General features: G+C 47.6%; 4 protein-coding genes across 5 annotated transcripts; 2 read left to right on the top strand and 2 right to left on the bottom strand.

The window, feature by feature from the left end:
* Positions 1 to 1390: 1390 nt before the first annotated feature.
* Positions 1391 to 4472, top strand: LOC6603036 (putative uncharacterized protein DDB_G0282133). 2 transcript variants are annotated; one of them, XM_026987160.1, is made up of 4 exons: positions 1391 to 2029; positions 2090 to 3200; positions 3258 to 4126; positions 4197 to 4472. In XM_026987160.1, the coding sequence occupies exons 1-4, from the start codon at positions 1451 to 1453 to the stop codon at positions 4251 to 4253; spliced, it is 2616 nt and encodes an 871-aa protein (XP_026842961.1). In that variant the 5' UTR covers positions 1391 to 1450; the 3' UTR covers positions 4254 to 4472. The 2 variants fall into 2 exon arrangements, with proteins under 2 accessions (XP_026842961.1, XP_026842960.1); XM_026987159.1 differs by having other exon boundaries at positions 1391 to 3200.
* Positions 4473 to 4730: 258 nt separating this feature from the next.
* Positions 4731 to 5728, bottom strand: LOC6603062 (phosphatidylethanolamine-binding protein 1). The gene has a single exon (XM_002028019.2). The coding sequence runs from the start codon at positions 5704 to 5706 to the stop codon at positions 4936 to 4938; it is 771 nt and encodes a 256-aa protein (XP_002028055.1). The 5' UTR covers positions 5707 to 5728; the 3' UTR covers positions 4731 to 4935.
* Positions 5729 to 5897: 169 nt separating this feature from the next.
* On the bottom strand, positions 5898 to 7410 carry LOC6603063 (magnesium transporter NIPA2). Its single transcript, XM_002028020.2, has 2 exons — positions 7064 to 7410; positions 5898 to 6995 (listed from the first exon to the last, which is right to left on the bottom strand). Exons 1-2 carry the CDS (start codon positions 7347 to 7349, stop codon positions 6139 to 6141), a joined length of 1143 nt encoding a protein of 380 aa, XP_002028056.1. The 5' UTR covers positions 7350 to 7410; the 3' UTR covers positions 5898 to 6138.
* Positions 7411 to 7419: 9 nt separating this feature from the next.
* Positions 7420 to 10323, top strand: LOC6603064 (ATPase family protein 2 homolog). The gene is made up of 3 exons (XM_002028021.2): positions 7420 to 7950; positions 8014 to 8499; positions 8555 to 10323. Exons 1-3 carry the CDS (start codon positions 7551 to 7553, stop codon positions 10060 to 10062), a joined length of 2394 nt encoding a protein of 797 aa, XP_002028057.1. The 5' UTR covers positions 7420 to 7550; the 3' UTR covers positions 10063 to 10323.
* Positions 10324 to 10662: the final 339 nt, after the last annotated feature.

Raw genomic sequence — 10662 nt, 5'->3', positions numbered from 1 at the left:
TAAATATCATGTGTCACTTTACCAGCAGTTTTGAAACAGTTGATCGAAATTAGAGAAAAATAGTTGATGTTAACAAAGGAGCACAAAAAGATCGCGCCATTAAATAGGAATATTCCCATGGAACTTTCTGAGGTGTTGATTTCCCACGGGAAGGTCAAAGATGAACGAGGGAAGAGCCGTCGAGACACAATACGGGTCGATTTGGTAACTACGTGCTTATTATTTTTCAGATAAAAATATGTGCAAATATACCTAACAAATTTGCAGTTTATTATATGTAAATATGACAAATGTTTATATGTTTATATAGTGCGATTTATCTTTTCTGAGTACTAAGTCGCAAGAATTCGCCAGGCTACAAATTTCGCGGACAAAAAGCCAGCACAATTTCTAATCGTTTCCCATACGAAAATCATCCCTTTTTTCGCCAGCTAAATTTGTTTCTTATATTATTACTAAGCTGAATACACGATGCAGTAGTAGATTTGTTAAATTATTGCTCCACTCCATATTAACCTCTAACGCGCAATAAATCATAGTAAATTAATAGAAATTTATAAATTTGCCTACAAAATTACTTATTATTGATCTGCATTCTTAAACACAAATCATCAATGAAGCAGTGGTCGTAGGCCACTACACTTTAATACAAATCTAATCTGAAAAACAGAACAACAAATTTGTGTTGGTGGTTAATTGGTACACACACACAAACACAGTCAAAATGGCCTATCTGGTATTTTATGGAGCTCTAGTATTTTCCGATGTTTCCATTTTCTACACTAGGGCTGCAAAACCATCGACGGTCGATATATCAACATTTCCATCGAACATAAGGTAATAAAAAAAAAACATATTACCTATCTGCCTACAAGTATTTGAGTGGATCTGTATCCTGCAAGCTGTGATTGCATCGGCCTATATATTTTGTTTATTTTGAAGTACTATTTGGTGTTGGAAGTTGTGCGATTGATCGAGGCTGTTTTCGACGTCGATATATCGTTTCAGACCAAAAATGTATAGAAAATTATTAAAAATATCTTTTAACAAAAACCAACCACAAAACCACAGACAAATTTTTACAATTTTGTTGGAGAAAAACAAAAACGAAAATGCAAGCTTAAGCAAAAAGTACTCCATATATTATATACACTCTATTATGCATTACGATATATAGACAATAGATGGTTTTGCAGCCCTAGCGTAAAAATCCCAAATGTCTCAGTTGAATTTCCATCAGAAAATACTAGAACTCACATCTATAAAATACCAGAAAGTCCATTTTGATTCTGGATGTATTGCTTGTATTGCCGGTATTGCATCCCTGGCAGACGATTGTGAAAAATTTGGTGAAAAGTTTTTTGAGGCCAAACAATTAGAAAAATTAACTCGTATATTAAACAATTGGTAGCATCATAGTGTTATCTGGCTAAAGAAAATTCGTGGAGCAATGGACTTTCGCAACAAGAATGACGTTTATGGCATCGGCCAGCGTCGTTTGGGAATCGGTAACTCAATCGGCTCTGGCTCTGGCCTGGGTGCCGCATTTTATGCGCCAAACTTCGGCAACGATGGTGGTGGCTTCAGCTACAACAACAGCAACACCAACAACATGCAGCTGGACCGCGGCCATAATCAAGGATTTGGTAACAGGAACTCGAGCCCAGATATGGGGGGAAACTTTAATCGTAATCGTTCCACAAACGAAAACAATTTTTCCTACAACGACAACAATCGCCAGCGGGACTTGGAGATGATCTCGCGAGATGCCGCCTCGAATAGCTATTTGCGGGGCCTAGAAAACCGCTCCAACTTCAATTCCAACAACAATAACAACAACCAGAATCAGCGCTATATCAATTCCAATGATAGCTTTGGCGATAGCCAGCAGCGACGAGACTTTGACGACAATTTCCGTGGTGGCGGCTCATCGGGAAATTTGGGAATTTCCCGGGACCTGCCGAGCAATTTTGGGAACTTTGGTCGTACCGACAACAATGATTCCCCAAGTTTTGGCAACCGGAATTCGGTGAGTTCTAATTTCAATTCCGATTTCCGTAACTTCGACAACAACTATCGTGGCCCACAGTCGAACACCAACTTCGGCGACAACAATGGGCGTTACTTCAATGATGCCCCACGGAACCAGAGTCGTTCCAATAACGTTGGCGGACCCTCGGACGATGTGTCCAACTTTATTGATAATTATCGCGGCGGCCCCAGGTCGCAAAACTTTGGGGATCAGCGCTCCTCCAACTTTAATAATGCCGACTCTTATGGCGGTGCCGGAGGCGGCGGCAATTTTAATGACAATTTCCGTGGCAATAATTACGGAAACTCTGGCTCCAACGACTTTGGACCTCCTGGCGGCTTTAACAACAATATTGGCATGAATAATGTCGGTCCATCTGGTGGCAATTTTGGCAACAACAACAGCCGTAACTTTGCCCAGAACGATCGGCGCAACTTCAACGACGGCAACGCCCGGAACAACTCTTGGAACAACTCCAATACGCAGCAATCGTCTTCATTGCAAGACTCTGGATATCAGTCGGCTGGCAACGGAAATGGCAATGGAAACGGCAACGGCAACGGCAATGGTAATCTGTCTGCCTGGGAGGCCAGCCAGCGGGCCTACAACTCGAAGCGGAATCAGAATCCACCCAAAAAGAACCTAAACAACGGCGGCGTCGTCCGCAAACCGGTCCCGGCACCAGCAATAAAAAATATTCAAGGTATTCGAGCAAATCCAAAAACGGTGGCCTTGATCACGTCCAATGCGACTAGAAATCCAGCAGTACGGAATGCTGTCGGTGCCGGTGGCAATGCACGCATCGCCGGCGGACCCGGAGCCAATCCACGGAATGCCGGCGGTCCCGGACCCAATCCAAGGAACGCTCTGGGTCCCGGCCTCAATGCACGCAATGCCGTCGCACGCATTGTTGGAACATTGCAGACCCTGAGCAATGTTGTGGGCAATCAAATGAAGGTAAAGAACGTCGGACCCAATCAAAGGAAGCCAAACAATGTCGGGCCGAATCAAGGCCGGCCACAGAACGCTGTCAATGCCAGTAGGAATCCGCTTCCAGTCAGAGCCAGGAACGCTGGGCCAGCACTCAATCCTGGCAAACCCAGGCCCCCAGTGGTCAACAATGCCCAACCAAAGGGTCAGACCGTCGCTGGTGCAGCACCACGACCTGGTAAGCCCTTCCTTTTCAACTGCAGTATCCCTACTAACACTTTTTTTTCATGGACAGGACAAAAGCGTCCTACCCCAGCAGCAGTTGCAGCACCAGCAGCAGTCAGCTCGCCGCTTTCAAAGTCTGAGAGAAAGTGGCTAAAGGTGGCCCGTAAGCGTGGTTTCCTTATGGGCGGCTTCAAGCTGCCATATCTCCTCAATGGGGATCCGAAGAAACTTCCGCAGTTTGAGGACGAATCGTATGCGGTGGCCTTCTTTGAGCAGACCTTCATTTACAGTACAAACCCATACGCCGGTGAGGAGGAGTTCACCGAGGCAGCTGTCGTTATCAATGAGGATTCGGATGACGAAGCGGTCAAGGCTGCGCGTAAGATCCACAAGCGTACCAGGAAACGTCTGCGCACCGATTTGGTGTCCGTTCATCAGTCGACCAGCACCATGGACTGGCCCAGTTGGTGGAAAGAGTACAAGACCCTTGGGGAGGAGATTGACAAGCAGTTGAAGGCCTGTGGCAATCTCAATCTCGAACACAGCTTCTTGCCCAATTTCCCGAAGCTAACCACCGAACAGGTGATCGAAGCTGTCATCAAGTCGGCGCACTTTGGATTGGAGAAGAATGTGGATGTGCCGTTCGATACCATGAAGACGATTTTCACGCTGATGAATCTAACGTTTTTGGAGAACCTGACGGATGCGAACAAAGAGGAAATACAGAATATAATACGCAACATACCCAATGCTCTTTGGGTACACAAGATGCGCACCATGATCAATCTGTGGGCCAAATATAAGGAAGTCGCGGAGCCTTCCACGGCCACAGATGCCGAGGCCAAGGAGGAGCATAGCCGTCTGCAGCAGGCCACGGCCCGTGAATGGAAGAGTCCCGGCTTCCATTGGGTGGCCAAGCAGGCCTTTGATGAACTTGTGGTACGCATTCAATGAAATTTCATTTAACATTTACTCGGATCCTAATGGTAGCTTTTTTCATTCTTTGCAGTCTATTAGCGCTGCCGAGTGGAAGGATCATGCTACACTCTTTCCAAAACTAGAGTAATCCGATCCAATCCTCACATCACGGCTCCTTTTTAGCCTCAACATTCTACTAAATCCCCAATCCTCCCATTTAACTTAGCAGCAGATCCTTGCTTTCCTGCTTTCAGATTGTACGAAACAAATTTACACACATGTATTGATGAAGATCCTATGTACCAATAGGCGTTAGATTGTAATTAGATCAGATTGATTGAACAAATAAAATACCGACCCACAATTATCTTGGTCTTATGAGCCTTATGCTCCTAATAGCTCCAAGACGCGGCAAATGTATGCTTGGTTCGAGAATCACAAGTGAATAATACAAACGAGAATGCCCCCGATAGTAGAAAAAATAAGCGGGAACGTTGTGAGCCACGGTCCTTGCCGGAAAAACATAACAATAAAACCGCGACCGCTAGCTATTTTCTAATGTTAATTCTTGCACAATTCTTCTGATATAAAAACCGTTCTAATCTCCCCTGAAACGCTGTTCAAATTAGCAGTCGATGTATTTAACAATTTTATTGCCAGCCACAAGGTTTTACATGGTATTCTATTCACAATATGTGTGTCTTTTAAGGGATTACGTACAGGAAATTTTCAATTTGTGTAATGTATCCAAATGTACGACTACTTCAATTATATAATTCTCATATATGTATATGTATTTTTACTTGATTCGCAGACATAGTTTAGCGGATTTAGGCACCCAACTGCTTGTACAGAATGGGCACATAGTCATCGTACTCGGCCTGGTACAGATTGCCGGCCACCGGGTCGCCCAGATTGTACTTCTCGGCGAATTTGGAAATCTTGAAGCCGCCGCGTCCATCGCCGCTGTTGTTGGGCAAACGCTTCTCGTCGAAGTCGAGCTTGCACTTCTGCTCGTAAATGAGGAACACGTAGCGATGCAAGCCAGTGTCTGGCGGGGGTCCCGAGCCAACGTAGGCGGACAGGACCTCGCCCTTGGCAATGTCGCCGCCGGGAATGTTGCCCACCAGCCAGTGGTGCCACTCGCGGAACTTGGGATCTTTGCGGCTGGGTGCGTCCGGGTCGGTCATGCACAAGGTGTACAGCTTGCTGGCATCGGCATCCCACTTCACGCACGGCTGATCCTTCACCTGTGTTGGCGTCAGCACCATGCCGGGCTTCACGACAATGTCGCACGGATATTGCACAGTTGCGGTGGCCTTTGGTGCCTTGGCAATGACATCGGGTACCACGCAGTTCTCTTCCATGGTTTTTCTTATCGATCCACACGAATACTTGCGTAAATTAAATGCAGAAGACAAATGACCGACGATACGCAGACGATATTCTTTTTCGGCAAATGTTGTGGCTGTTCTAATGGCGGCCGGTGCTAAGGTAAAGTTGACATTCACAGCGGAGGAGGCCTTCAGAAAATCGCTCCAGTGCGGTCCAATGGCGCATGTTTGGATGTTGCGCAACAGCTTCAAGCGCAAGAGACTCATTTTTCAACCAAATTATTCAACGAAATGTTAAGAAACAAAAGTATTTTTGCACATTTAAGTTTTCAAAAAAAGAAATGGCAATTCTGCTATTCACAGGGAAACAAAAGCCTATCGATACCGATTAAATTTAAAAGTCTTGATTTGTATCCGACACAAATTCCTAAGAAAAGTTGAAGAGAATACACAGTGAGTTTGGGAGATTAAATCGTTTTAATTAAGTTATATGCCTAAACTAGTTCTTACTCTATCGTTTGGATTGTGGGGATAACAAGGACAAAGGAACAATATATGTATGTGGGATGTGTGTGTGGTGTGATGATGGGCAAGTGATATGCGTAATTTTTTTTTGGTCAAAGCTTCGTCTAAAACTTTGCATTTTCTTCAGGTTGTCCGCTGCGTGGGATAAAACTAAACCTGATAACGTTGCTTATGTCATGCCTTGCGGAAGACATCACCGGATCCGTATGAGAGGCGCCGCTCCTTAATGTTGGTGGTTACCAAAACCTCGTCGTCGTACTGGGAAACTCTCTGCATCTTGGGTCGCATCAAGCCCCGCACATCGTTAAACGTTATATCGATATCCCTGAAGGCGTTCAGCAGGAATACGGCGGTAATGACTATAAGAAAGCCGCACACATCTCCGAGGATGTCGTCGAACCGCATGTGGGTAAACTCCTTGAAAAGTATTGCCGAGGCGGTTATCACTAGAGTCGTGAACATCACATAATAGACGGGCGTTACGATGCTGGTATTGAAAATGTCCAGCGCCTTGTTCAGATAGTTCATCTGAATGGCAATGAAGGTGACGGTGATGACAATCAGGAACCACGGCATCCAGGTGAGAAAGACATTGCCACCGTTGTCCAGGGTCTGTCGAATGGCCAGACCGAGAGCCTTGCAGGACATGACGGTCAACGAGCCAATGCCCGAGCACAAAAATATGTAAACCACAACGTTCGTATGGCCATGTCGTGGGGCGATAAAGCAGGCCACAAAGGCAGTGGAGCCAATGATGCAGATCACATACAAAATGAACACTGGATCCTGCAGCATGTCGAAGAGCAGTTGCAGGTCCTCCACCTCCTTCTCCTTGGGCGAGTGTATCACTATAATAGTAGACCCGAGTATGCATAGAAAGCAGCCAATTTTCCCCAGCAGATTCAGTTTCTCGTTGAGAAACCTGGAGGCCATCACCGACGAAATAATCACACTCAGTGCCCCCAGGGGGGTCACCAGGGAAGCGGGCGCAAAGGCGTAGGCGGCAAAGTTAGCCGCCTCACCCAGGCCCACTGCAAAGACAATGATGATAAAAGACAATGGAATTCTGGGATAAGCAAATGTGTTTGTCTCTACTCACTTGTCAGCAGCCCCGCCCACCAGATCCACTCGCGTAGGTAGCCAAATCCGCCAGCCGACGCCCGCACTTCTCCATACCTACTCAGTCGAATGAGGGCTTTCTTCTTGATAATGAAGCTGGAGCCGATAAAGAAGCAGGACGAAATAGCCAGGCCCACTCCTATGTAGAAGTCTGTATTCGTCAAGGGCGCCGCCAGTGTGACGGGCGGGGCCAGGCTGGGTCCAGCTACTGGCATGCTGGCTGCCTGCGTCTGGTCCATCTGCAGTGATGAGGCTTCGCTACTCATTGGATGTTTTGCAACTCGCTCTGTGCCTTGCACTTCTTTTCAAAGTCTGCGTGAGTCACAAGCCATGTATGTAAATCCCAGTGGTCGCACTCCGCGGTATTTTTCGGTATATTTCATTGTTAGTCAGACGATATATTTTATCGATAAGACTAATTCACGCGCGCGTGTGTGGGAGGAAAAACAAAACAAAACAAAAGCAGAATGCCGCCGAAATCGAGTAGCAAGAAAAACCAGGCCAGTTGGTACCACTGCGAGACCTGTGGAGTACACATTACGTCCAAGGCACGCGACAATCACGATGGCAGCTGTCCCATATCCGGTGAAAGTAATATTGATGCGGACTCCGACGAGGAGTATGTGCGGAATGGATCTCTATACACGAGGAGCCTGCAGCAGCGCAATTTTGAAGTAGAATCCTTGAAGGATTTGCCTGCCAAGTATGCAAACATGCTGGTGTTCGTATCGGAGGGTGCCATGCGGCTCTCCCAGCTACACATTGGCCAACACGTGGTTATTGAATCAACAGCACAAGAGCCGCTGGTGCGGATAGTGTGGCCCGTATCGGAGCAGTTCCTCACCACGGTTTTTGTGGCAGAAAGCGGTAGGAATCCGAAGTCTAAGATTGTACACTAGCACTAGTACATTTATCGCTTCATTCTTTAAGATTACAAATCGAATTGGACGAATATGCGTGGCAAGCTGCTGAAGATCAGTGCATTGGACACCAAATGTCTAACAGCCGCGGGCAGCATCTCCCTGAGGCAGATTAGTGAAACGCGTCTGAAGTCTGCACAGCTTAAGGATGCCACCGCCTTGCTCCAGCGGGCCATGGTCAACCAAATCTACTGCCAGGGAACTAAAATTCATTTCAATTTCTTCAACAAGTCGCTGACATTTCGCCTGGAGAGTTGGCAGGGGGCAGTGGAGGACGCACTGGCTAGTCTCAGCCTGGAGGCCAAGCCACGGCAATTCGTTCAGGTGACCAATGTTACCAGATTGCAATTGATACCCCAGGAGGAAGAGCAGCAACTGGAGGAACAGACTAGACCCCTTCGCATTACAAAATGTCAAATTGGAGGACTGGATAAGCAATTGCAGCTAGTGGAGGAGAGCATGGAGTATGCTCTGGGCCTTCGGACATTGCCTGCCGGTAAGTAGATCCCTATATCCTCCTGGACCCTAAAATATTCCCTGTGGTGCCCCAGGTCTAAAGGTGTCTCGAGGCATGCTTCTGTATGGCGCCACTGGCTGCGGCAAGTCCATGGTCTTGGAGGCCATGAGTGCCGTGGCTGATGATCGCAGCCACAGGAACGTTCAAATCATTCGTATCAATAGCGGCGAGGTGTACAGCAAATTCCTTGGTGAAACAGAACAAAATCTAGCAGCAATCTTCGAGCGGGCCTACGCCCATTATCCGCAACCGACGCTGCTGCTTATCGAGGATGTGCATAACCTGTGTCCCAAGCAGGAGAGCAATGATATGGTCAAGCGTGTCTCCCTGGCGTTTCTCGGGCTACTCGACCAACTGAGCAGTCCCAGACAGCTGCGGGGCAGTCGAACCTTCCTGCTGGCCACCAGTTCGCAAATTGATGCCCTACATCCGAGTATACGGAGAGCCGGACGCCTGGACAGTGAACTGGAGTTGGGTGTACCCAGTCCGCAGGCACGTCAGGCCATCATCGAATGTCTGATTCAATCGGTGGAGCACCAACTGAGTAGCGAAGATGTGGGACAGATTGCCACCATTAGCCATGGCTATGTGGGTGCCGATCTGGCGAATCTGGTATATACAGCAATACTCCAGGCCCAGCCACAACCTCTTCAGCTCAGGCACTTGCAAGAAGCTCTTATCAGCGTCAAGCCATCGGCCATGCGCGAAGTTCTCATCGAGTGTCCCAATGTCCAGTGGTCGGACATTGGCGGCCAGTCCGAGCTCCGTCTGGCCATGCAACAGGCTATCGAATGGCCACTGCTTCATGCGGAGAAGTTCCAGCGACTTGGCATTAAGCCACCGCGTGGCATTCTCATGTTTGGTCCGCCCGGCTGCTCCAAGACGATGATTGCCAAGGCCCTGGCCACCGAAAGCAAGCTGAACTTCCTTTCGATAAAGGGACCGGAGCTCTTCTCTATGTGGGTGGGTGAGTCGGAGCGGGCGGTGCGCGAGGTGTTCCGCAAGGCTCGCCAAGTGGCACCCTCGATTGTCTTCTTCGATGAGATCGATGCCATTGGCGGCGAAAGAGCAGAAGGCGAGGGCTCTGGCTCCGGCTCGGGTTCGTCCGTCAAAGAGCGTGTACTCACCCAACTCCTCACCGAACTGGACGGCGTAGAGGCGTTGCAGAATGTGACCATTGTGGCGGCCACCAATCGGCCTGATCTGATAGACAAAGCTCTTCTTCGTCCCGGACGCATCGATCGCATTCTCTACGTGGGACTTCCAAAAGCCGATGCTCGAAGTGAAATCTTACGCATAAAACTGCGCCCGATGCCGCTGGCCAAGGATGTGGAGGTGGACAAGCTGGTAGAGCTGACAGACGGCTATTCGGGGGCCGAAATTCAGGCCGTCTGCCATGAGGCAGCTATGCGTGCCCTCGAGCAAAGCTTCGACGCGGAGCAGGTGGATTGGTCGCACTTTGAGCATGCCCTGGCGGCAGTACAGCCGCGTACCAGTCCAGAACTTTTAAAACTCTACGAGGACTACTTGAAAAGGAAGTGATCTGAGAGTAAAGTTCTGCCCTTTTAACAGTACCCTCGAAGTACGCTCAAAGAGTGCCTCTCAAAGAGTAATAAAAATCATTTGATATACGAAATTATATTTACTATATACGATTGTAATCTCCGACATGAGATACGAAATTTAAGGTCCACAGATTAGGCTAAATAGATAAGATTGTATTAGACTTGGACTGCATTAAAAAACCCTCAGTTTGGGTTTTACTAAATCAAAGATCGACACTTGATTTGGAAATACTCACCACTATCTGGAATCGACGCCTTTGAAGCCAGCTATCGACGGCGACGATAAAGAATAACCAACAATTAATGTCACAATCAATTGAAATGAAACGAAAGAAGAATTCAAGTGTCTCGTGTTTTCATACTGAGAAAGGGAGAGCGTCTGATTATTTCGCTTGGCGTGCAAATCGCTAAAACAAATGGGTCGGGCCCATGTCCCACAAACAGAGACGAGAGCAGAGCGACCGCTTCTGATTGATACAGTGGAACGCATTGATGATGAAATTATATATTTAAATCACCGCACTACCGAGGGTCACGCTCAGCAGCACAGAGGTTTTTATAAGAACTGGCATTCGAG

The sequence above is a fragment of the Drosophila persimilis genome, unplaced genomic scaffold (assembly GCF_003286085.1).
Source record: "Drosophila persimilis strain 14011-0111.01,24,50 unplaced genomic scaffold, DperRS2 tig00000124-arrow-pilon, whole genome shotgun sequence".
In the NCBI taxonomy this organism is placed as follows: Eukaryota; Metazoa; Arthropoda; class Insecta; order Diptera; family Drosophilidae; genus Drosophila; species Drosophila persimilis.
The sequence above is the reverse complement of the archived record's forward strand: the minus strand, read 5'-3'. Positions and strand labels throughout refer to the sequence as shown.

Excerpts from the sequence above, each read along its gene's own strand:
- LOC6603063 (XM_002028020.2), bottom strand. The coding sequence starts at position 7,349 with ATGAGTAGCGAAGCCTCATCACTGCAGATGGACCAGACGCAGGCAGCC. Across the intron at positions 6,996-7,063 it reads GTGGGCGGGGCTGCTGACAA|TGGGCCTGGGTGAGGCGGCT; the intron begins GTGAGTAGAGAC and ends TTGTCTTTGCAG.
- LOC6603064 (XM_002028021.2), top strand. The coding sequence starts at position 7,551 with ATGCCGCCGAAATCGAGTAGCAAGAAAAACCAGGCCAGTTGGTACCAC. Across the intron at positions 7,951-8,013 it reads GGTTTTTGTGGCAGAAAGCG|ATTACAAATCGAATTGGACG; the intron begins GTAGGAATCCGA and ends TCATTCTTTAAG. Across the intron at positions 8,500-8,554 it reads CCTTCGGACATTGCCTGCCG|GTCTAAAGGTGTCTCGAGGC; the intron begins GTAAGTAGATCC and ends GTGGTGCCCCAG.
- LOC6603062 (XM_002028019.2), bottom strand. The coding sequence starts at position 5,706 with ATGAGTCTCTTGCGCTTGAAGCTGTTGCGCAACATCCAAACATGCGCC.
- LOC6603036 (XM_026987159.1), top strand. The coding sequence starts at position 1,451 with ATGGACTTTCGCAACAAGAATGACGTTTATGGCATCGGCCAGCGTCGT. Across the intron at positions 3,201-3,257 it reads TGGTGCAGCACCACGACCTG|GACAAAAGCGTCCTACCCCA; the intron begins GTAAGCCCTTCC and ends TTTCATGGACAG. Across the intron at positions 4,127-4,196 it reads AGGCCTTTGATGAACTTGTG|TCTATTAGCGCTGCCGAGTG; the intron begins GTACGCATTCAA and ends CATTCTTTGCAG.